At 49.7% G+C, this 24,531-nt stretch overlaps 2 protein-coding genes across 3 annotated transcripts in view; both read left to right on the forward strand.

Annotated features, from left to right (window-relative positions):
* Positions 1 to 788: 788 nt before the first annotated feature.
* Positions 789 to 24,531, forward strand: part of RASSF2 (Ras association domain family member 2) — a 58,145-nt gene continuing 34,402 nt past the window's right edge. Inside the window, exons 1-4 of one of the 2 annotated variants that reach the window (XM_003411602.4) lie at positions 789 to 845; positions 1,946 to 2,017; positions 21,445 to 21,535; positions 23,341 to 23,416. In XM_003411602.4, the coding sequence (XP_003411650.1) occupies positions 21,477 to 21,535; positions 23,341 to 23,416 (135 nt within the window). In that variant the 5' untranslated portion in view covers positions 789 to 845; positions 1,946 to 2,017; positions 21,445 to 21,476. Of the gene's footprint in view, positions 846 to 1,609; positions 2,018 to 21,444; positions 21,536 to 23,340; positions 23,417 to 24,531 lie in introns of those variants that run through there. The other variant, XM_023550039.2, reaches the window with a different exon arrangement.
* On the forward strand, positions 925 to 1,917 carry LOC104846061 (proline-rich protein HaeIII subfamily 1-like). Its single transcript, XM_010591811.2, has one exon. The coding sequence runs from the start codon at positions 925 to 927 to the stop codon at positions 1,915 to 1,917; it is 993 nt and encodes a 330-aa protein (XP_010590113.1).

The raw sequence follows: 24,531 nt of genomic DNA on the forward strand, positions 1-24,531 counted from the left end.
AGCAGATTACCATTTATAACATTGTTTCTAAGGGAGACACATTCCAAAATCCAAACAATGAATTTAGTAAAGAATGTTTGGCTCTAGGCGGGATGAGCTGGTCCAGCTCTACCCTTGGGTTGGCCACTCATTCATTAACCTTTGGGCCCCCTGCCCCTTCGACAGGCTTCGGGAGGACTCCGCATGGCAGGAGGTATGGTGTGTGTGTGGCGGGGGGAGAATTCTGACAAAAGGAAGGGGACAGACGGGCCGCAGGTGCTCAGGGGCTTCCTGTGCACTGAGAGCCCCCGGAGGTCCAGGGGTGGAGAACAGGGGGAGGTGAGAGGTGGACAAAGAAACTTGCCCTTCTTCACATTGCTGTCACGTCTGCCAGCCCGCCAAGTCGCAGGGGCCTACTTAGTCCCTGCCCAGCTCAAATGCTTTTTGGAATCAGCTTGGGTGTTAGAAAAAAATCCCACATCTTCTGCCTGGAGAAAAAGAGGCGCTCGAGGTGGGCTCCGCCAGGCAGTGTGGTTACCCCCGGGAGTGGCTGTCACAGCGCGGGGCGAGCCGAGGGGCTCGGCCAAGGCGCCACCCAGCCCGGGGAGGGCCGCGGTGAACGGGCTGAGGGCAGCCAGCTCGTCCTCCCCACCCCTGCACTCCTCCCCTTCCCCCAGCCCGGAAGAGGCACTCGCAGCGGTGGCCCCGACTCGCGGGCGGGGAAGGGGCTGCGAAGCCACGGCATTGTCTGGGAGGGAGGGGAAAAGCTCCGCCCCCGACAGGGAGGGGAGAAGAGGAAGAAAGAGAGGGGTGGGGAGAGATGGAGAGCGAGAGAAAGCCGAGAGGAGCCGAGACGGCCGGAGCCGGTAGGGCTAGATAAAGGCAGAGGGGCGGGAGAAAGGGCGAGGAGGGGCGGGGCGCCCGACCCCCCAGTCACGCGGCCGAATGGAGCGGGGCCCCCCGAGCGCTGACCCCGGAGCCGGCCGGAGCCGCCCTCGGCGCGGCGCCCCCCACTTTGCGATTCCAGGGTCCCCGCGGCGAGCGCAATGCAGCCGGCCCGGGACGCAGGCGAGCGCCGCGCGGGGCGCCAGCGATGGGGTGCGGGACGCGGGGCGCAAGGTGCCGGGCACGGAGCGGTCGTCTCCTCCGCTCCCCCCTCCCCCAGCCGAAAGTTTTCCCGCGGTGGCCCCTGTCGCGTCCGGGCCAGCCCCTCAATCCTCTCCAGCCCCTGGTCACCTCCTTCCTCCCCCAGCCGCGGGGGGTTCCCGGGGGCCGCAGAGCCGCGGAGCCCGGGCCAGCCTGTCTTCTGGCGGCAGAAAGTTGCGATTCCAAGCCGGTCCTCCTCCCCGGCCCCCTGGGGGTCCTTCTTTCTCTCCGCGCCAAGGGCAGCGGCAGAAAGGCGCCCCAAACCCACCCCCGGGGTCCCTGGGACTCCCTGGCCACGTGGATCGGGCGGCAGGTGTAGCGACCGGCAGGCCCGACTGCCCCAGGGAGCCCGACCCCAAACCACCCCCGCAGGAAGGACGGTTCCCCAGAGACGGGGTCCAGCCCCCGGCGCGAGGAGGCAGCGCGCCCACGACTCCCTGTGCCTTAAGTAGGGCGCAGCGGGCGCGGGGGCCTTGGCCCTCGCGCCACTTCCCCTTTGCAGTCTCGGATCCCGCCCCCGGAGCTGGTGTGTCTTTGGGACCTCGGCTTTGCTCATCTCTTGTCCGGGCTGGGCGCCCCGAGCCGGACAGGTGCCTTGGAGGCTCCCAGCCAATTGTGCTCTCCGTTTCGAGTCCCAGTTTGCACTCAGCTCCTCAGTCAAGAGACCCCGGGGACAACAGAGAGGCGGGCGGCCTAACGGAGAGGCCAAGGGTCCCGGTCCACCTCTGGGGCGCTCCGTGGGTCCCTGGGTCGTCTGTAGCACCTCTACACCGCCTTGACGACAGGAGCTGAGCAAGGCTTCTCAACGCTCTATTCCCAGGTGTCCGGAATCCGGGTCCTTAATCGCGTGCTCCCAGAGGGCAGAGGCGGGTCTACACGGGCCAGATTCACAGTAAGTTCTTACATTTGAGGAGTGCATGTATGAATGAACTGACAAATAACAATCTGTCCTGGAGTTCTTGCCACAGTTGATCTTGGTGAAATGGGAGAAAACAATTAGAAACCATGATTCTTTTAAACAGCTGGAGACAGAAGCCCCAGGATGAGGAAACTGAAGTTGGATTTACTATTTTACTTATCAATCCACGTTTACCTGCTGGAAACTTTTTCTTCCGGTGGTTAAAGAATTAATGAAACTTCTCATGGCTAAAACACATTGGTTTAAGAGAGTCGATTTTTAAAAAAAAACTTGTCACCAAATGCAGTGTTCCAAGGACTAAGTGTGGAGTCAGCCGTTTGGGGTTAGACCCTGGAGTGGGGGGCATGAGTGTGGGCCCCAGCTGTCTTTTCATAAGTCAGCCTATGCCAGGGAGCTGTGGCAGGCCAGGGGGGCTGGCTCGGGTGGGTAGAAGAGGGCCTGAAGAGGCGGCTGGGTTCACAGAGGTGGGTAGTTTTGGAAAGAGGGGTAGATCTTGTCCTGGGAGAAAAGGATGAGACACAGCGTAGAGCCTGCCTAGTACCTGAGAGTGGCGGCTAGTCCGGTTTGGGATTCCCTGTGCTGGGGAGGCTGGACAGTGAGTCCTGTTCCTCCTTCATCAGATGGGAGAGCAGAGGTGAAGTATTGGGGGACACGGGATAATCCTTGGGGGTTCAGCTCCCACATCTCGCAAGTGCTCCTCTGCCCTCATTTTTAAGCTGGTGAAAAAGCTGGTTAGAATGATGAGGGGCAGCTTTTTAAAACTTTTTATTTTTTATTGTGCTTTAAGTGAAAGTTTACAATTCAAGTCAGTTTCTCATACAAAAACTTTTATGCACATTGTTATGTGACCCTCGTTGCTCTCCCTACAATGTGACAGCACACTCCTTCTCTCCACCCTGTATTTCCTGTGTCCATTCAGCTAGCTCCTGTCCCCCTCTGCCTTCTCAACTTGCCTCTAGACAGGAGCTGCCCACATAGTCTCATGTGTCTACTTGTGCTAAGAAGCACAATCCTCACCAGTATCATTTTATGTCTTACAGTCCAGTCTAATCTGTGTCTGAAGAGTTGGCTTCGAGAATGGTTTTAATTTTGGGCTAACAGAGAGTCCGGGGGCCATGGCCTCTGGGGTCCCTCCAATCTCAGTCAGACCGTTAAGTCTGGTCTTTTTACTAGAATTTGAGGTCTGCATTCCACTTTTCTCCTGTTTCATCAGGGATTCTCTGTTGTGTTCCCTGCCATTTGGTGGTAGCTGGGCACTATCTAGTTCTTCTGGTCTCAGGCTGATGGAGTCTCTGGGTTATGTGGCCCTTTCTGTCTTGAGGGACAGCTTTGAGGAGCCTGGCTGAGAGGCGGTCAGGGGATGCGAGCCCCCACTTGGGCACTCCTCCAGGGGAAGTTGGGGGCATGCCTTTGCATCCTACTGGGTGGGCCGGGGCATGTGCCGTACTTGCACCTGTTGTATCTCCAGCTGGCATCATCCGAACTTTCCTGAGGATGGTTCTAGTCTGTCCCTGAGGCTCCATAGCCCACCTCTCTGCATCTCTGCACGGTTTCTGTTTGGAGGTCCAGTCTGTCTCCCCAGTTGTGTTATCTTAGGAGTCAGTTGAGGATGGTAGATGATCCTATACCTTGTTTTCAGTTCCTCAGCTCTCCTCACCAGTCTCAGACGCCCTGGCCTACCTTGGTCGTGGCCCACTAGTTTTGCTTTGATATCTTTGTTCTATTTCCTGGTGCACTGGAACGAGGCTTTGTGTCCGCTTGGTGTGTGTGAGCTGTGTATGAATGGCCCGGTGAGGCACCGCTGCTGCCTCAGGGCTGAACTGTAGGGCATACCACAAAGTGGCCTGGTCACCAAAGTGCAAAAGGACCTTGGCCTGATTACTGCTTTCTGACCTCTTTGGGGATATTTGGCAGGAACTATCCTTGCTGGCTAGGAGAGGGGGTGTGTGGAAGGTTGCCAGACTCCTGCAGAGAGGCTGGAAGACGGATTGGTGATCTCAAGAGCAGTTCCAGGACTTGCTGTGTTTCTTCTCCTGTCCCCTAGAGTGAGAAACAGGGCAGATGTCAGCACTGTGCTTGGGATGGAACAAGCCATCTAGTCTCTCTCTTCAAGCCTAAGGTGCCCAGAGTGCGGCAGCTGGGTCTATAAACTAGGGCAGCAGCCCCTCCTGCCATCTCCCTGCCCCTCCCACCACTCTTCACAACACAGTTCAGCTCTTTACCCCAATGACACACTGTCCTATTTAAACACCTCCCCATAAGAATTTAAAATAAGTACTTAGGTAGGGTGAGTTCCCACAGCCCCGTGATTGCTGGGTCTGTTTATTTAGCCTGCTTTTGGGTTCCCTTCGAGGATGTGGCTGTTTGAGGTTGGGGGTGGGGGTCAGAGACACAGAGGAAGCAGGGCTCCGTAAACAGGGACATCCTCCAGACTCAGCTGGCTGAGCAGCCAGTGGGTATTTTTTGACCATTCCTTGGATGGGAGCCTCTGGAGCCTGTAATCACAGGTTGGTGCAGCAGTTCAGGATGACAGCCTGGGGCTGTGAAACTCCTACCCAAGGCAACAGTGGCTGAACAAGAGAGAGATCTCTTACAGAGCAAGGGGGCTGGAAAGGGCATTTGGCTAATTGCTGTGTGCTGGGCAAAGCCATGTAGAAGGGCTTTTCCTGTTCCTTCTACTGATAAAAAATGAGAAAAAAATAGCTTGTGCTTTCTTCAGTCGCGTCAATGCAAAGTGATTTGGCAAAAAGTTCATTTCACCAGCATGATGCTTTACCTGTAGCTGGCACTCAGTTAAGTAATTGTTTGATTAACTGCTCATTTCTATAAGTGTAGTGAAAAGAGTATTGGCTTTGGAGTTTAAATTTCATTTTACCATTTTCTGACTGTATGGTATTGGGCAGTGTGGTGGTGCAGTGGTTAAGGAGTCGGCTGCTAACTGAAAGGTTGGCGGTTCAAACCCACTAGCTGCTCCATGGGAGAAAGATGTGCCAGTCTGCTTCTATAAAGATTACAGCCTTGGAAACCCTTTGGAGCAGTTCTACTGTGTCGTTTAGGGTACCTATGAGTCAGAATCGACTCGACGGCAATGGATTTGGGCTTTGGAATAGATGCTGTAGACATCTGTGCATGTTCCCTTGGCCTCATGGAATTGGTGTATAAATACCCCAGCTCCCTTACCTCTCTCTTTGGGATAACTTTGGGGCATGTCCTAAGCTGTCTTTCAGAATTCTTTAGCAGGACTGAGACCCAGTTTCCCAGAGTAGTAACTTGTACCCTTCATTGGCTGCCTTCCCTCCCCTGCCTCACTTACCTCCTCCCCTCCCAGTATTCCCACTTTTACTGGACTCTTGTCTCAGGGTCTACTTCTGGGGGATGCCAGCCTGAGTCAGGTAAGCCATTTAAACTCTCTGAGCCTCAGTTTCTCTGACTGTATGATGGAAATTGGAATCTCTATCTCATAGCGATATTGTAAAGATCAAATGAGCTAACATATGTGCTTGGACGGGGGCCTGGCACACAGCAAGCACTTGGAAAAACATAGGCTGGCTCATGGATTAACATAGAAGAGAGCTATGATGGATTTGGGAGTGTGTATTTAGGACAGAGCATGGAGAATTATAACACTATGGAGAGAGAGGCTGTCCTTGGGTGTTCTATAGGTGAGGAAACTGAGGCCACCTGCAATCTGGTTTTCATACCTAGGTTGTGACCAGTGATGTCCTGGTAAATGCTTAACAACTGGCTCTCCAGGGGAAAAGCCCTGCTGTATATGCCAATTCCCGTGGTGTAAATATTCCTTCCATGGCTGACTTCAGGTTTTCAACATGGCATCACTGAACACGGAGTTGGGAAGAGATGTGTACCATCAGCCCTTGAGAGCCAGCAGAGCCAGCTCCAACATACATCTCACCATGATTGAGCTAAGGATGTGATCCGAATGATCTCAAATTCTAATTTTGTGCATGGGGGAGAATAAATGTTGTATTAGGTGTTCAAGACTTGGGCGGATTCAAGCTTTGTTCTGAGCTGGCTGAATCACTGTAGATGAGGCACTTCTGGAGTCCATTCAATAAGTATTGAAATGTTTATGGTGTGAGTCATCCTGGCCCTCAGTTTCCCCATCTTCAAGGCGAGGGATCAGATGACTCCACAGATCTTTCCTAGCTCTAACATCCTTGGTCTTTTAGGAAGGGTTCTTGGAGTCTTCCTTTCGGCCATGCACAGAACAGAACTTTTAACAAGAGAAAACCTTTCCTGTGTCCACACTTCTGATCTCCTTGGGATCCCCAGCACTGGGCTATCCTAGAATTTTGCTGTTCCAGGGAGTTCAGTAGACACTGACCCAGTGTAATTCTGCCTCCCTTGTATACTACTGTTTGACTTTATGGCTGGGCATGGTTTGTTCCTAGAGGAGGCTTGGAGGGGAGAGAAGGGTTGGTTTCTTAAGAGAGGACCGCCCCATCTTTCTGGACCACTATGCAACATCATAGATAAACCAAACCAAAAAACCAAACCCAGTGCCGTCGAGTCGATTCTGACTCATAGCGATGCTATAGGACAGAGTAGAACTGTCCCATAGAGTTTCCAAGGAGCACCTGGCGGATTCAAACTGCTGACCCTTTGGTTAGCAGCCGTAGCACTTAACCACTATGCCACCAGAGTTTCCAACATCATAGATACGCAAGTGCAATTCAAGAAAGGTCCATGTGGATAAAGGACTCAGTATCGCTGGTACAGTTTTACTGGTAATATTGTGTTGAAAATTCTCCCGAGAATCCCTAACTCCGCAATTCCACCCATAGGAATTCTTATCCTCAGGATCTAATTGGACAAGTGTAGAAAAATATCTGTACAGAGATAGCCCTTGCAGCATTATGTATAAAAATGAAGACAGCCTAATGCCTGACAATAGTAAACTGATTATTTATGGTATATCTATAATAAGGTTCCTGGGTGGAGGAAAGGATTTTCTCTCAGCTACTAACTCAGAGGTTGGTGTTTTGAACCCCCTAGTGGCACTGAGGAAGAAGGGTCTGGCACCCTGCTTCCTTAAAGATTACAGCCAAGAAAATCTTATGGAGCAGTTTTCCTCTGTCACAATGGGGTCGCTATGAGTCAGAATCGACTCCAGGGCAACGGGTTTGGTTTGTTTTTTTATACATCGGAATAGCATGCGGCTACAAAAAATGTGAGAATATAGAAGTGTATTTATTAACATGAAAAAAAGCAAAGTCTTTCTGAAAAGCAGCTTACCAAGCAGTGTTCGGTTTTTGTAAAAGATGTTTACCAATTTGTGTTTGCAGCTGGAAGGATGTATGGAAAATGTTCATAGTGATTGTCTGTAGGTTAGTGGAATTTGGGAAGATTTCCATGTCAACTGTTTTTCTTCTCTGTATCTTTAAAATGTTTGTTTTACTTGAAATGAAAAGAGAAAACCCGGGGAGAGAGTTGTGATATTTGGCCTTTGGTGGTGTCCTTTGAAGCCAGGCCACAAAAAAACCAGTTGCCACTGAGTTGACGCTGACTCATGGTGACCCCATGTGTGTCAGAGTAGAACTGTGGTTCATAGGGGCTTTTTTTTTTTTTATTGTGGTGAAAATATACACAACAAAACATGTACCATCTCAACAATTTCTACCCGAGTAATTCAGTGACATTGATTACATTCTTCACGTTATGCAATGATGCTATCCTTTTCCAGATTATTCCACCACCATTAACAGAAACTCAATGTCCACAGGATTTCTGTGGGTGATTTTTTGGAAGTTGATTGCCGGCTTTCTTCTGAGATGCCTCTGGGTGGGCTTGAATCTCCAACCTTTTGATTAGCAGCTGAGTGCCTTAAGTGTTTGTACCACCCAGGGCCTCCAAGGCCAGGCCATAAGGTCCTGGCCATCCTTCCTGCCCATGCTGCCATCACCTGGGGCAGGGGTCTAGATTTGACCTATATGTCAGCCCGGCAGGACAGAGGCAGGCAGTCAAGAGTTGAGAAGTGCAGCCCTGCTGGCCTCAGAGGTGACCAGAGTTGTGGCCTGCTGGCTGCTGGCAGCTGGGCTTTGGGCTCTAGGCCCCCTACTGCTGAATTGTCTCATTCCAGGTTTTCAGCTTGTGGTGGTGGGCTTGGGAGGGCGGGTGTGGTCCCCTGAGCCTCTGACCTAACAGCTGCTCTCCAGTGAGTCAGATCCAAGTCCAGGCTGAAGTGGGGTTGCTGAGACCAGCTTTTTGGAAGCAGTTGAGAAAGAGAACCTCAGCCTTTCGATGTTAAGCAATCTTTGAGTTTTCCAAACCCTGAGTTTGACTCTGCCTCCTAAATCCCATGGCAGCCATGTGTGCAGCGGTTCAGGCCTTGTCAACAGACAGGATCTGTCTGGCGGGTGGCGGGGAGGGGCAGAATGACTTTCAGCTGGTGAGGACCCAGGGACCCCAATTCCTCTGGGGGAGATGGGCGGTAGCCTCAGATAATTGGTGTCCTCTTCCTGAAGCTTCGTGTAGGATCTGAAAGTTGATTACTGGAATGTATGTGGAGTGGTAATGTGGCCCTTGTCAGTGGGGTGGGAGGCAGGGAAAGTGGTGCGTACTTCAGGTTTCCTCTGAGGTGAAAGGAGGCCACAAAACTGTAGGATCCAGAACCAGGAAACCAGGTTGCCGGGCTCTCTTCCAGGGGTCACAGGAGTGGGTGAAGTGGCTTTTCTCTGGGACACCTTGTTCTGTGGCAAATGCCGGAAATTCCTCATGAGCTCCCTGAAGGGCTGCCCAGTAGTCTAACGAGTGAGAGAGCTGGTGAGATGTGGGAGAGACAGACTTGCTCTTGGGGAGGTCTGTGTTCCTGGTTGTGCCTCAGTTTCCCATCTGCCCAGTGGGAGGTTGCCCTTTGAATCCTAGGCAGTTAAAAAGGAAAGTGTAAAGATGATTTTCTAGGACGGGCCTTTGAAAACCATTAAGGAGAAGTTCTGTTTTTCATGGTGCTGACTTTTCTTTAGGGTGAGTCAGCTGGTAGCAGGGCAGGCACAGCAGAGGGTGTGGACGTGGTATTATGGGGACCTTCCCCTCAGCCTCCTGCAAATGTTCTGAAAACCCCCGTCTGTGGCGTCTCTCCTGGCACTACGAAGGGTCTGAGATCTGCTGTGTGAGGTGAATTTCCCCTGACACATTGCTGAGTGTGTTAATAAGGATTAAATGGGGTGGATGCAAGATACCCACACAACAGCTGCCATGGCGGGGGGCGGGACTCAGCATGTGCTAGATCTTTCCTTCACTCACTGTGCCTCCTTGCTGCTTCTCAAGTACTGCTCAGCTCTGGTTGGGGAGGAGGCCAGCACTGCTGGACTTTGGGTTTCTAACCTGGGCCCTAGGTACCTAGTGGAGGAAACCCCAGGATCTCTGCAGACCAAACCAGACTCGTAGCCTATAGAGCCAAAAAAGGAAGAAGTGCTGGGGTTCCCTGTAGGAAGGGGATGTGAGGTCAGAGATGAGTCTCAGAGAGGCCTGTGACTTGGAAACCACTCAATAAACAGGAAGTGTGGCTAGCAAGAAACCTGGGGTTATAGGAAATGAGGGGCTGGAGGCAGCCCCTCCTTACCTGCATGGATTAGTCTGTAATCTCTGAAGCGCTGAGATCCTAACCCACAGGTGGGAGAGTGGAAGCATGGGGTGATGCTTATGCCCTCCCGGGGGGTGGGCTGGGCAGGGAGCTCCACTTATATCCCGTAATTATCAGACAGGAGGAGCTTAATTTGTTTAATCCATCTCCCTTCCTCAGGTAGGACATTAAAACTACCCTATGTTATCCCTCGGCTTTGAGAAATGCAGGTTAGGGACTGTCTCAGTCATCTAGTGCTACTATAACAGAAATACCACAAGTGGATGGCAGTAAGAAAGCAAAATTTATTTCTTCGCAGTAAAATAGGCTAAAAGTCCAAATTCAGGGTGTCAGCTCCAGGGGAAGGCTTTCTCTCTCTGTTGGCCTTCTCATCAGTCTTCCCCCACGCAGGGACCCCAGGTCCAAAGGATGCGCTCTGCTCCTCACACCGCCTTCTTGGTGGTATGAGTTCCCCCTGTCTCTCTGCTCACTTCTTTCTTTTTTATATCTCAAGAGATTGCCTCAAGACACAATCCAATCTTGTAGTCTGAGTCCTGCCTCACTAACACAACTGCTGCTTATCCTCCCTCATTAGCATCATAAGAGGCAAGATTTACAACATACAGGAAAAGCACACAATACTGGGAATCATGGCCCAGCCAAGTTGATACACACGTTTTTTGGGAGGACACAATTCAATCCATGACAGGGACATTCAGCTTTATTTGTTTTATTGGGGCCAGTATTGCTTCCAACAAGTTCCTCTTCTCCCATTGGGTGCCATTGGGTCCACCCAGTCTCAGAAAGTTTCTCACTTTGTTGAATTTTAGCCTATGAAGGGGTGTATCTTGGCTGGGCCCCTCTCGTTGAAGGTGATAGACGTGCTGCTTCAGAGAGGCAGACATGACCAGGCCCCTCCCTGGGAGTCCACAGATCTTGTAGGGTGGGCCTCTGGTTTCTCTGAGCCAGAGTCTAACCTCTACACGTACACATACCCACTCACATGCACACCTATACATCCACACATGCATTCACTAACACACACGTTCACTCACACTCGCATTCACACACACTCACACACACCTACACACTCACTCACACACACACACAGCTGTCCCTCTGCAGTTTTTACTTCCTTGATGCCTTTTTTTGCCCCGTTCCAACACCCTGGTTCTCTGCTAAGAGATTAAAGGCTTCCTTCAAACCTCCATCCAAAAGGCCAAAAGCTTGTGGACACTGGTAGGACTTCCTTGGAAACAAGCCGCTTGCTCGTGGGGCCTAGGAGGTGACTGGGCGAATCCCAGGGGTGGCCTTCTCAGTGCTGACTTGGCCACCAGCCTGCTGGCTGAGAGGGAAGGCAGGTTCCTCAGGCGGGAATCCCGGGAGGATTTCCTCCCATCTTCCCTGCTTACAGTCAGGAATTCAGACTTGTGTACGGGAAGGCGTTGTGGAAGGGCTGGGCTGGGACCCAGTTGGCAGTGAGAGAGCAGGGGCTTCCCAGACCGGCCTACTTCGGGGACTCTAGGCTGACGACCTGCTGGCTCTCAGTTCCTCATCTGAGTGAGCCTAGGCAGGGGCCATCTCCTGGGATGCGAGCGAGCTAACTTATCAGGAGGGTCTCGTGCCTTGGTTTTTCAGGCTCCAAAGATTTTTCTGGGGAAGCGGCTTGTGGGCCTGTGAGTATGTGAGGGGTAATTCATTCTTTTTGACAGAGGGTGAGATGTGGCTGAGGGTCATGGCTCTGTGACATTGCAAGTGACCAGGTCCCTAGGCAAGGGCCTGTGTGCTCTGGGTTTCTATCCTTGGTCCCCTGTAGGGTCTGCTTTTCCTACAGATTGTCACCCACTTACTTCCCTCCCTTAGGACTGCCAACCCACAGAGAAACTGGAGTTCCCATGTGCTCACCTCTCCCTGTACCGAGGGCTGCGTGTCCAGCTCTTAGCTGGGCAACACAGAAGGAGCACTGAGCTTCATCTCAGGAGCCCTGTGGCTTAGCTGTGTGACCTGGGACAATTCACCTAACCTCTCTGACCTTCTTTTTCCTCATCTGTAAAAATGGTGGAAATAAAGCCTCCTCTTTTTTTTTTTCCTATGGGGTTCTTAAGGAGCCCTGGTGGTGCAGTGGTTAAGCGTTTGGCTGCTAACTGAAAGGTTGGTGGTTCAAACTCACCAGCCGCTCCAAGGGAGAAAGGTATGCCAGTCTGCTTCCGTAAAGATTACAGCCTTGGAAGCCCTATGGGGCAGTTCTATTTTGTCCTGTGGGGTTGCTATGAGTCAGAATGCACTCAGCAGCAATGGGTTTGGTAGTTCACTGGAGTTCTTATGAGAAACAGATAAAAACATACAGAGCCTGGCTACTAGCAGCAATTACATCCCCTGGGAGCTCGTTAGAAATGCAAATTCTCAGGCTCCACCCTAGAAATACTGAATCAGAAACTCAGGGGCGGGGGAGGGGGTGGAGGGGGTGGAACGGGAATTTTAATGAGATCTCCAGGGGATTCCGTTTTTTTTTTTTTTTTAATAGTATTTTATTGTGTTTTTGGTGAAGATTTACACGGAAGTTTGGGTTCCCATTCAACGACTTCCACACAAGTTGTTCAGTGACGTTGGTTACATTCTTCACAATGCGTGAACATTCTCATTATTTCCATTCTGATTGTTCCATTTTCATTAATCTAGTTTCCCTGGCCCCCTTACATTCTTATCTTTGTTTTAAAGTAATTGTTGACCGTTTGGTCTCCTGTAGGTAATTTTTTAAAGAAACGTAGTACTTTAAGGGTGATGTTCATTATATTCTGAGCCAATTTCCTGTTTAGCTACAAGTGGATCTCAGGGGTTAGCTTTGGTTCAAGGTTTGAAGAACATCTCAGGGCAATAGTTTTGGGGAGTCCTCCAGTCTCAACCAGTCCAGTAGGTCTGGCTTCTGTTTTTGGAATTTGAGGTTTTCTCTTCCACATTTTCCTCCCATTCTATCAGGATTCATCTATTGTGGGTCTGATTAGAATGGTTGGTAGTGGTCACTGGGCACTATCTAGCTCTTCTGATCTCAGGGTAGGTGAGGCCATGGTTTGTGCAGATTATTTGTCCTGTAGACTAGTTTCTTCCTTGAATCTTTGGTTTCCTTCTTTCTCTTTTGCTCTGAACGAGTAGAGGCCAATAGTTGTGTCTTAGATGGCTGCTTGTAAGCTTTTAAGACCTCAGACACTACTCACCAGACTAGGATGTAGAACATAACTTCATGAACTATATTATGCCAATTGATCAAGATGTCCCACGAGACTATAGTCCTAATCCTTGAGATCTAGAAATCCAGTCCCACAGGGTGTCTAAGGAGTCTCTGTAATTGTGCCCACTGTGTCATTTATTATATATATGAATATATGTGCATCCAGTTACATTGTTGTCATTGTTAGGTGCCATCAAGTCGATTCCAATTCATAGATACCCTAGAGCACAGAGAACTGTTCCATAGGGTTTCCAAGGAGCAGCTGGTGGATATGAATTGCCGACCTTTTGGTCAGAAGCTGAGCTCTTAACCACTATGCCACCAGGGCTGTATATAGTTACAAATGCACATATGTATATATACACATGTATGTACATAACTATACCCGTGTATGGAGCCCTGGTGGCACAGTGGTTAACAGCTCAGCTGGTAAACAAAGAGTCCGCAGTTCCAATCCACCAGACACCCTTGAAAACCCTTTGGGCCAGTTCCTCTGTCCTGTAGGGTTGCTATGAGTCGGAATCGACTTGATGGCAATGGTTTTTTTTGTTTTTATGCACATGTATGCCTACATGCATACATATGTACCCACACATTTTTTTTTTTTTTTTGGTTATTTTTGCTGTTGTTTCAAAATTATATATGCCATAGCAATTACCAGCAGGCCTTTTTTTCTTGTATACTTTTTAGTGACACTGTTTCCCTTGATCCAGCTGTGTACACTTCACCCTTATTCAGTGTTACCTTTCCGGTCACCAAAAATGACAAATGTCTACTATCTAGAGAGTGGATTCCCCCTCCCACTTCTCTAGGGGATTCTAATTCCAGCTATAGGGTGAGAACCACTGCTCCAGAATATGGCCAGATCAGCTGATTTGTAGCTGAAAGCCCTTTCTTTCCCTTCACCTCAAGAGGAGCTGTAGCTTCATCTGAAACACACACACAAAAAAAAGGCACTGTAATGAATAGGGTTTAGGAGCTTCTGTTTTGCAGCCAGACAGTCCTGGGCTTGAACCCCAGTCTTCGCCTTCCTGTCTCTGTGTCTTTGGACAAGTTATTTAGCTTCTTTGTGCCTCAGTTGCCGCATTCGCAAATGGGATAATAAGGTGTCTTTCTTCGCATGGTTTTTGGGTGGTACAAATGGCTAATGGTGTTAGCTGCTGGCTGAAAGGTTGGAAGTATGAGTCCACCCAGAGGCACCTTGGAAGAAAGGCCTGGTGATCTACTTCCAAAAATGCAGCCGTTGAAAGCCCTGTGGAGCACAGTTCTACCATGACACACGTGAAGTCACCATAAGTCAGAATCGACTCGGCAGCAGCTGGTTAGTGGCTGAGCTCCCATCAGCACAGAAGACTCCCTGACCATTCTGTTTCTGATTTGTGGGGGAAACAGCTGTCAGGAGCCTTCTGTGTCTAGTCTTCTGCCAGTTCTCTTGAGCTAAGCCCTCTTCTGGAGCCCAGGTGACACAGTGGTTAAGAGCTTGGCTGCTAACCAAAAGGTCAGCAGTTTGAATCCACCAGCTGCTCCTCGGAAGCCTTATGGGGCAGTTCTGCTCTGTCCCACAAGGTTGCTGTGAGCTGAAATTGACTCCACGGCAATGGATTTAGTTTTTGGTTTTGGAAGCCCTTTTCTACCTGCCTGCAGGTGAGTCTTGTCCCTCCTCAGACCAGGCAAGTCAACTAGAGATTTTTCTGTCCTCCCAAATACCTTCCTCGCCCTCTTCTCTGGTGTTAAAATTCTTTGGAGGTGCGTGGGGGGCAAAGCCTTTTATTCGCGGTATAACATAAAGCTGAGGAAGTGGAGTAAACTCCTCCAGGACGCTTGACCTTAATTCCCCCTGAGATGGTATTTGGTGCTGGGCCCTCTCCTGGGCAGAGTGACTGAATCACCAGGAGCTGAACACCTGGGTGGGAAAAGGGAGTAAGTTCTGGGAGGGGAGGGTCAGTCCCAGAGGGTACGCAGGCCTGGCCATAAACAGGCCTTGTATTGAACGAAGTGTGGAGGTGGAAGCGAAATATGTTTGTTTCCTTCCGAGGCAACCCGAATTTGTGGACTGTCTTGTAATCTCCAGATCTTGGCAGGGCCCCAGCTCGCAGCTCAAGTCTCCTTCCTCGCATGGTGCAATAGGGCTGGGGTTTCCTGTTTGCCATCGATGCGTCTTCCTGCTCCAGTACCAGGGACCTGAAGGTACAGGACTTAGCACGTCAATCTTTAGCAGTGTAGTATGAAGTGCCTTGTCAGATAACTTTTTCCTCCAACCTGGGGACCCGGATTGTCCTCAGAGGGAGGAGTTCAGAGAAGAGGTGGGGAGGGGCCCAGAAAGGAGAAGCTGCAGGCCTCCAGCAAGTGTTTCCCTTGCGTCAGGCCTGGGGCCCAGGGCCGGCTTCCTGGTATCTGTGGTGTGGTGTGGTTTGTGAGAGGTGGCACTTTGCATCAGCTCTGTGCCTGCCGACACTGGGCCTCTGGGACACTCTGTACTGTCCCCTTCCCCCTTTGAAATACCAGAAATGGGGGAAAAAAAGCCAAACCCATTGCCATCGACTCATGGTGACCCTAGGTGTTTCAGAGTAGAACTACTTACCCCCTCATAGGGTTTTCATGGCTGTGACCTTCCAGAAGCAGGCTGCCAGCCCTTTCTTCTGAGACACCTCTGGGTGGGTTTGAATTGCCAAAGTAATGGGGAGGGGCACTAAGTACCCAACTTAGTTTGCTTTTAGAAAATTCTATTTCTTCCATTCTTGAAAGGCTGCTCAGAGATGCATTTGGTGGGGCCCTCAGTCTACACAGCTCTATCCTTACCATCCTTCACAGCCTTCTCAGCCCTGGCTGTGCATTGGCATGACCTGGGGAGGCTTTACAAATGCTGATGGATAATCCAATTAAAAAATAGGCAAAGGCTATGAACAGACTCATCACCAAAGAAGACATTCAGGCGGCTAACAGATACATGAGGAAATGCTTGCAATCACTAGCCATTACAAAAATGCAGATCAAAACCACAGTGAGATACCATCTCACCCTGACATTACTGGCACAAGTCAAAAAAAAAAAAAAAAAAACAGAAAATAACAAATATTGGAGAGGCTGCGGGGGGATTGGAACTCTTATGCACTGCTGGTGGGAATGCAAAATGGTACAGCCATTTTGGAAAACGATATGGCGCTTCCTTAACAAGCTAGAAATAGAAATACCATATGATCCAGAAATCCCACTCCTAGGATTATATCCTAGAGAAATAAGAGTCGTTACAGGAATAGACATATGTACACCCATGTTCATTGCAGCATTGTTCACAATAGCAATGAGATGGAAACAACCTAGGTGCCCATCAACAGATGAATGGATGAACAAGCTGTGGTACGTACACACAATGGAATACTCTGCAACGATAAAGAACAATGAAGAATCTGTGAAGCATCTCACAACACGGATGAATCCAGAAGGTATCATGCTGAGTGAAATAAGTCAATCACAAAAGGACAAATATTGTATGAAACCACTACTATAAAAACTCTTGAAAAGGTTTACACACAAAAAGAAACAATCTTTGATGATTACAGGGAGGGGAGGGATCCGGAAGGAAAACGTTAAATAGACAATAGGTAAGTGGTAACTTCGGTGAGAGTAAGACAGTACATAGTACTGGGGAAGCCAGCATGCTTGTACAAGGCAAGGTCATGGAAGCTCCATAAACACACCCAGACTCCCTGAGGGACTGAATTACTAGGGTGAGGTCTGGGAACCATGGTCTCGGGTGACATCTATCTCAACTGGCATAACATAGTTTATAAAGAAAATGTTCTATATCCTGCTTTGGTGAGTAGCGTCTGGGGTCTTAAAAGCTTGTGAGTGGCCATCTTAGACACTCCACTGGTCTCACTCAGTCAGGAGCAAGGGAGAATGAGGAAAACCAGAGACATAAGTGAAAGATTAGTCCAAAGGATTAATGGACCACAATTACCACAGCCTCCACCAGACTGAGTCCAGCATACTACCACTGGCTGTTCTGACAGAGATCGCAGTAAAGGGTCCTAGACAGCTGGAGAAAAATGTAGAACAAAATTCTAACACACACATACACACACACGCACACACACACACACAGACACACACAGGCACACACACACTTACCGGTCTGACTGAGACAGGAGAATCCCTGAGAGTATGGCCCTCGGACACCCTTATAGCTCAGTAATGAGGTCACTCCTGAGGTTTACCCTTCAGCCAAAGATTAGACAGGCCCATGAAACAAAACGAGACTAAATGGGCACACCAGCCCAGGGGCAAGGACGAGAAGGCAGGAGGGGACAGGAAAGACGGTAATGGAGAATCCAAGGTTGAGAAGGGGAGAGTATTGACATGTCGTGGGATTGGCAACCAGTGTCACAAAACAATATGTGTATTAATTAATAAGAAACTAGTTTGCTCTGTAAACCTTCATCTAAAGTACAATTAAAAAAAGGAAAAGTGATGGCTGGGCCCTGCCCATAGGGTCTGATGTAATTGGTCTAGCTTGCAGCCTGGGCATCAGGATTTTTAGCGTTCCTGCCCCACCCCTGCTCAGGGAGATTCTAAGTAGCATCCAGGGTTGAGAGCCTCTGAGATGTCCTGTGTCTCAAGGCCGGCTGCTCATCCTTCCCCCACTTCCCTTGGTTTAAGCTGAGGCCTGGCCCTCTCACTGGCTCTGCGGGGTTTGCCACTTTGGGCATTCTCCATGGAAAGCCCTGAGCTTGTCCCCTCCTGTCTTCCCCCTCAGCTAGAGCTGCCTGGGCTCAATAAATTACCGGTTCCCCCGTCCCTCCTCTTAGGTGAGCAGTAGTGTGGAGTCTGTCTCCTGCTATCCAACCAGGAACCAATAAAAAACTACTGAGGGAGATTCTTCATGCACCCTGGACCTTATCCCCAGGGCTGCCCACCTTTCTGTTCTGCACTTGCCCCCCTTCTCTGGGGTCTTTCTAGTAGATAAATAAGATGAATGAAGCTTGTCTTTTGGCTGGAAGGAAGACTGTAGGGATGAGCCAGCGTCCTAGGATGCCCTGAGACCAGGTTAACCTGACAACAGGGAATGAGAGCACCGGCGTTTGGGGGAACCAAGAGCTTAGAGCAGAGGGAATTCTGCTGTTTTGGGAGAGAACTGTGCAGGCGTTTTCCAACTCTTAGAGCTGTCCAGGACTTTGTGTTTGCTCTCCTCGTGGGAAACTAAGTCTGAAAATTTCTAGGGTTTGGGCGTCCTCTCATTTATTCTGGGGAGGCTGCCTGTGGGGGCTGGAAGCACCTGTGAGTGGGGGGCTGTGAAAAGAGGAAAGGACCCTTTGAGCAGCGGCTCCAGAATCCTGACGGGCATAGGGGTTGGGAGTCCAGCCTCGCACAGCACTGGCAGCTCCTGCGTGGGCAGCTGCTTCCTCCCAGCTGGAAGAAGGTTAGCAGAAGCAGCAGCTGCTTCAAGTCCAAACGAGTGGGCACGTGTAGCAGATGCTGCTGGGACCCACCCAGATCTCCTTTATCCATCCTGGCTGTAAGTGTTGGGAAATGCTTCAAAGGTTACCACTTACTTCTCAGTCATTGGCTGACTGATCAAAAACAAACCCCCAAACATTTGCTGTGGAGTTGATTCCAACTCATGGCGATCCCCTGTGTGTCAGAGTAGAACTGTGTTCCATAGGTTTTCGATAGCTGATTTTTTGGAAGTAGGTTGCCAGGCCTTTCTTCTGAGGAGCCTCTGGGTGGACTCAAAGCACCAACCTTTTGGTTAGTAGCTGAACATGTTAACCGTTTGTACCACCCAGGGACTGACTGACATAGGACAGCTCTGTGGTGCATTCATACTACAGAGACCCCCATGTGATCAGGTTGAATCTAGATTTTAGCTGAACCCACGAACTTCTGTAGCTCCTTCTCCTGCTATCCTGCCTCCCTCACTCCCTTACAGCTGACTCCAGAGAGCCTCCCTCTGTGCACTGGAATCCTCGTTCCAGCTCTGTTTCTAGGGGCCCCTGTTCTAAGACAACAGTTAGCTTTCTGTGGGCTGGCTCTTGAATCTACTCCTTCCCTTGAGGAGGTAACAGTGGTGATGGTATATTTGCAGGAGAGAGCCACAGTCTGGGAGCTAGGGGCCCAGGGAGAGGAAGCTCTGAGTCCGGGATGGGGAACAGATACCAGACAGATGATTTCTGTGTGGTGATCAGTACTGTTAGGCAGGGCAGGCTGAGGTATGAGGGCATGTCCACTGATACTGCCCAAGGGTAGTGGAGACAGTTCGTAGGAGAGGTAAGTTTTAGGTCAGGGCCTAAGGAACCTTTGAGTTTGCTTGGGCCTGGGGAGGGGCCTGAACACACAGAACATGAAAACCAGGCCTAGAAAGTTCTGTGTGGCTGGGAAGGGCTTACTCCCAAGTTGCCTTTGAAGCAGGCAGGAAGTAATAGTTGGCTCTCCACATGGGACCTGCTAGGTTCCACTGGCAAATTGGGTGGCATCGCCCAGGCATTTAGTGGTGCTGAGGAGAACCCAGAACATTCTACCAAAGCCTAAAGCCAGTGCCAGTAGGGAGGGCTGGCTGGCTGGTGACCCAAACAGGCCTCCAACATGACTGGGGCCTGGGAAGCTTGTGTCCCGCCTTGGCAAGCCCAACAATATTTACTTGGAACATTCTAACAGACATCCTCTGTAGTTAGTAGACAATCAATATCCATTTTATGTTTTAAAGTGGTTTTCCTAAAAAGAAGTTGTACTGATTTAGAATTCTTGAGGGGTAAATAACCATGTTCATAGATGGAGTTTCAGAGTCCCTGGTGATACAGTTAACACACTCAGCTGCTAAACAAAAGGTTGGTGGTTCGAGTCCACTCAGTGGCACTTCAGAAGATGGGGCTGGCAGTCTGCTTCCCCAAAATCAGCCATCGAAAACCCTATGGAACACAGTTCTCCTCTTGACACACACAGGGTTGCCGCGAATGGAGTTGACAAGATGGCAGTAGGAGACTGGTAGAGGGAGTTTAGTAGACATAAATATTTTTTAGACTCTCAAAAAGTGGCTCTGTGTTAAAAATTATTTGTGTAAAATCTTCCCTTTCTTCCCTGCTCTCTTTCTTTCTCTGTGTGATAAGAGCTGCTTCAATTCTGTGCCTAAGATGCTGGCTGGTGTGGGAAGCCCCTTCCTCCTGCCTGCCTTGCTTTCCTTTCTACAAAGATGGTAAGGACCAGTGTGTATTTGCAAGGTGTTGTGGGAACCAATGCTTGTAAAAGATTCTTACAAGGCGTTTTGGAATCTAGGAGGGCTCCATAAATTTCTAAATAATAACAGAGAAGGTGGAGGAGTTGCGGCCAGCCAGCTGAGAGTATCCCTCTCTCCAAGGCCGGAGATATTGGCAGGCACCCTCAGAGGAAATATCCAATTGAATTCACATCCCAGCCCCATAAACAATCTTCCTCTGACCCTTCCTTGTGTGAGGACCAATGCCATGTTTAAGGAATAGCAGACTCAATTCTAAATTTCCAGCTCTTTGTTAGCTCTGCTGTTTGCTGTAGTGTATATAAATTTAGCTTGTTTTTTTTTTTTCCAGCTGGCTGGAGGTAGCCAGCGATTTGTAGTGATGGTTGCGAAGTTGTGAAGAGAGACGCAGATGTCCTTGAGGCAGACAAAGGAGAGATTGGGTTCTAGAATCAGTTACCTGTAATTTCAAATCAACAATGTGGTAGGCTGCCTAACCATTTTTCTAACACTCTTTCCCTAAGAAGTGTAAAAGTAAGAAAAAAGGCGAGGAGAAGTCAGGCTTATGAAATAAAGATCAGGCAACCTCAGCAGATACATTGGGTTTATAGCTGTAGCATTGGTATGACCACCCAACAGGTAGAAAGTGACTGAGCCCTGGAGGATTCCCACATTTGAGGCCACTAGACTGCTGAATTTGTACCAGTCCGGTAAGCAAAAAATTGTAACGAGGGAGGTCGAACATGTTTTCTTAGGTTTCTCAACTATTTGTATTTATTTTCCTGTGAACTATCTCCCCACTTCTGTTCTCTTCCCCAATCCATTCTCCACAAAATGGGGAGGAGGGTGAGTTAATCTTTCCAGAATTCAAGCCAGATCACACCCCTCCCCTCTAGATCCCTCCGTGGCACCTCAGGACCCTCCAGATAAATTTGAAATGTCTGAATGTGGTTGCTGCCTCCACTCGCCATTCCATCTTGTGCAGCTCCAGGAGGGCATGTTCCTTCTGCCTGGAGCATTGTGCTCCCCTTTGCCAGCTCCATCTCATCCTCAGGCCTCAGTGTAGAGGTCACTTCCTCCAGAAAGCCTCCCTGGACTGAAGCATTTGTTCTTGGACTGCCCCTGGTTGTCATCTGACTGTCCTGGGTTATCCTCTCTCTCTTAGGTGGCTGCTCTCAGAGGCTGTGCAGCCAGGGGCAGTGGCCAGCAGGTTGCTGTCTCGCCAGCCGTGGGTCAGCATGGGCAGCCCAAGTGTGGCTTGAGGGGGACAGAGAGCCATGTTGTCCGATTTTGTTCCCCCACAGCCCCATGCCTGTCTCCAAGTTCCACTGAGTACATAAGGACATAACCTGATGCTAACCTCTGTTTCCTCCTTTCAAATATAGGCTGATCCTTCTGATGAAAAGAGAAAGAAAGAATGGACTACAGCTGCCAAACGTCCCTAGTCCCTTGCGGACAAGATAAATACATTTCCAAGTAAGACTTTATGCTTGAGTGTTGTGTCCCCAGGGGCCAGTCCTGTGTTGGGCACGTTGTGGGTGGATGGCAGCAGGACAGGTGGCTTCTCTGTACGTCAGAAAGCTGGGGCTTCTGTGTGAGGGGAGGAGCTAAGCAGATGGGTTCGGGCTAGTGAAAGCATTAGCAAGGCACTGCTACAGATAAAACTAGCCCCCAGAGCCTGGCCATAGAGAGTGAAGTGAAGGGGAACTGGGTGCTGTAAGACATGTCACCCTTGGGACCTTGAAAGAGGAGGGGTCCTGGAGGGCTTCCTGGAGGAAGAAGTGGCTGGTGGCTGCTCGTGTCCTGTCTGTGGAGTCTTTGGGGGAGTCCTGGCTGGGGCAGGGTGTCCCTGTGGGGTGGGGTTTGGCGAGGATGTGTGAAATCCATCTCTTACCATCTCCTGGAGAGCTGTGCTCCCTGGCTGCCCACCTGGGAACCAGTAGTTGACAGCTAAGGAGGCCTGATACCAGGCTTCAGGGGCAGCTTATAAGTTTTTCTGAATTTCCACAAACTGAACCCACCTGTGTAACCAGCACCTAGATCAAGAGTAGAATATTACCAAGGCCCAGAACCCCCTCATGCTCACCTCTGGTCATTACCGCCCAAGTGAACTACATCCTACATTCTAACATCCTGAATGTCCAACTTTATACAAACGGACTCATGCAGTTTGTGCTCTTGTGTCTGGCTTCTTTCACTCAACAAAATATCTTTGGGGTTCATCAATGTTGTGTGTAGTTGTAGTTGTTCATATTCTCATCATGGTATAATATTCAATTGTATGACTATACCAAAACAAAACCCATTGCCACTGAGTCAATTTCAACTCATCGTGACCCTGGAGGGCTGAGTAGAACTTCCCCTATAGGGCTTCCAAGGCAGTAAGTAAATCTTTACAGAAGCAGACTGCCACTTCTTCCTCTCGCAGAGCGGCTGGTGAGTTTGAACAGCTGACCTTGCAGTTAGCAGCCGAATGCTTTAACCACTGATCCACCAGGGCCCCTTTGTGTGACTATGCCCAAGCCCACCCGTTGCTGTCAAGTCGATTCCAACTCGTAGTGACCCTACAGGACAGAGTAGAACTGCCCCATAGGGTTTCCAAGGAGCGCCTGATGGATTTGAACTGCCGACCTTTTGGGTAGCAGCCGTAGCTCTTAACCACTATGCCAGCAGGGTTTCCTTGTGTGACTATACCTCCCTCTATTTATCTATTCCATTGTTGATGGGAGTTTGCAAGTTTTTGAACACATGATAAGGTCATGTCTATGAGGCATAAGTCAGTGGGGCCCAGACCTAACCCTTTTAACCTTTGGAAAAGTCTGGAAATTTCTGAGTCTTGTAAAGGCCTGTAATGATAGTCCTAACTCACAGCATGTACGAGGGAGTAAGGCTGGGGGGAGACAGGGCTTTGGCTTGTGCTTGCCTCTGTGCTCCTGTGACTTATTAACACTGCCTGCTTGTTTAACTTGGGCGTGGGAATGTTGTCAGGGCTTCCAGCCTTTGTCAGCAGACGAGGCCTGCCTTGGTTTTTTAGAGCTCCTCCTTAAGCTCAGTCTGTTCCAGAGTGGTAATTACTCTTGACCCTGGTCCTGGGGGAAGATGGTGCTGGGGTAGTGGTCGTAGAACTCTGCGTGTGTGTGTGCACATGTACACACGTGTTCACCCACAAACATCCAAGTGGAGTGACTAAAGTCCAGGTTGAAAGTGAGAACAAGAGGCCACAACTGCAGTATAAGTGGCTTCAGCCAAGAATGTTACACCACTTGTATTTTTCCCCCAAGAAATGAACTCCTCCTGCACCTGAAGACCTACAACTTGTACTATGAAGGCCAGAATTTGCAGCTGAGACACCGAGAGGTAAGGAGGCCCCAGGCAGGGCAGTCTGTGTGGCTCCTTCCCTGGTGGGCCAACCCATTCTTTGTCTCTGTGTGTCCTGGGTATGAGGGGGTCCTGAGATCCCAGGATACCCCTGCCCCTCCTGCCACAGTGAGTGGCCTCTCATTTAGGATGTTAGAGGGCGTTCCTGGGCTTCTGTGGAAGGGAACCCCAGGCCATGCTTTGTTCTAAAAGGGATGAGCTTTTCTGCTCCAGAGACACATGTGTGGCTGTGTGCTGGGCCAGGAACACCAGCCTCAGAGGGGGCATTCCGCAAAGGGAGACTGTCATGAAAGGACCCTTTCAGATGACTCCAAAGTAGGCTTCCTCTTCTTGGGCAACCCAGGAACCCTGCCCAGTCCTCTATATTTACACATCTGGGCCTAAGTCAGATAGCTTCAGTGGCCTGGCCAAGTTTTGTAAGCTCTGGATAGCAATTCTTAGTTTTTCCCCCGCACTGCAGCCTTCTTTGGAGTTGCCTTTGTTATCCATCTGTCTTTCCCCAGCCCCCATCTAGAATCTAAGCTTACTCATCCTGTATCCATTTCTGTAGAGCCTGTTATCAGATAGATGGCAAGTTATAAAGGAGCCCAGTAGAGTAATTTATACTCAAGTGTTCTTGACTGATAAGAAGGCATGTGTAATACCTTTCTAAGCACATTTTCAGCTTATCAAGCCATGGAGATTTAATCTATAGAAACAGATATCAAATGGTGGAATTTCAACTAACTGCAGGCTGGTTGGGGATAGTGTTTGGGATACAGTAGCCTTTTTTATGCCCCTCAAACCACTCCACTTAGGCCAGGTCCTACTTTGGGTTAAATTCTGTCCTATGTTCATGTAATATAAAGTAGTGATGTCAGCATTATCTAGCTGGAAGACCACGTAAATAGCCTGTGGATAAATGATGTCTTTGTCCCCAAGATCCCAAAATGTCCTAAAGTTGCTCCAGTCCTCTCCTGCCCTGATTTCTTTCCCACTCTCTCTCTCTCAGGATGATCCTGGGACTCAGGGTAGTTGCTAAGTGGACAGCTGTCATCTTCACCCATTGGGCTTACCTTGAAGATGTAGTCATGGCCCAGGTGAGACACCTGTGG

Source organism: Loxodonta africana, chromosome 24 (genome assembly GCF_030014295.1).
Source record: "Loxodonta africana isolate mLoxAfr1 chromosome 24, mLoxAfr1.hap2, whole genome shotgun sequence".
NCBI lineage: Eukaryota > Metazoa > Chordata > Mammalia > Proboscidea > Elephantidae > Loxodonta > Loxodonta africana.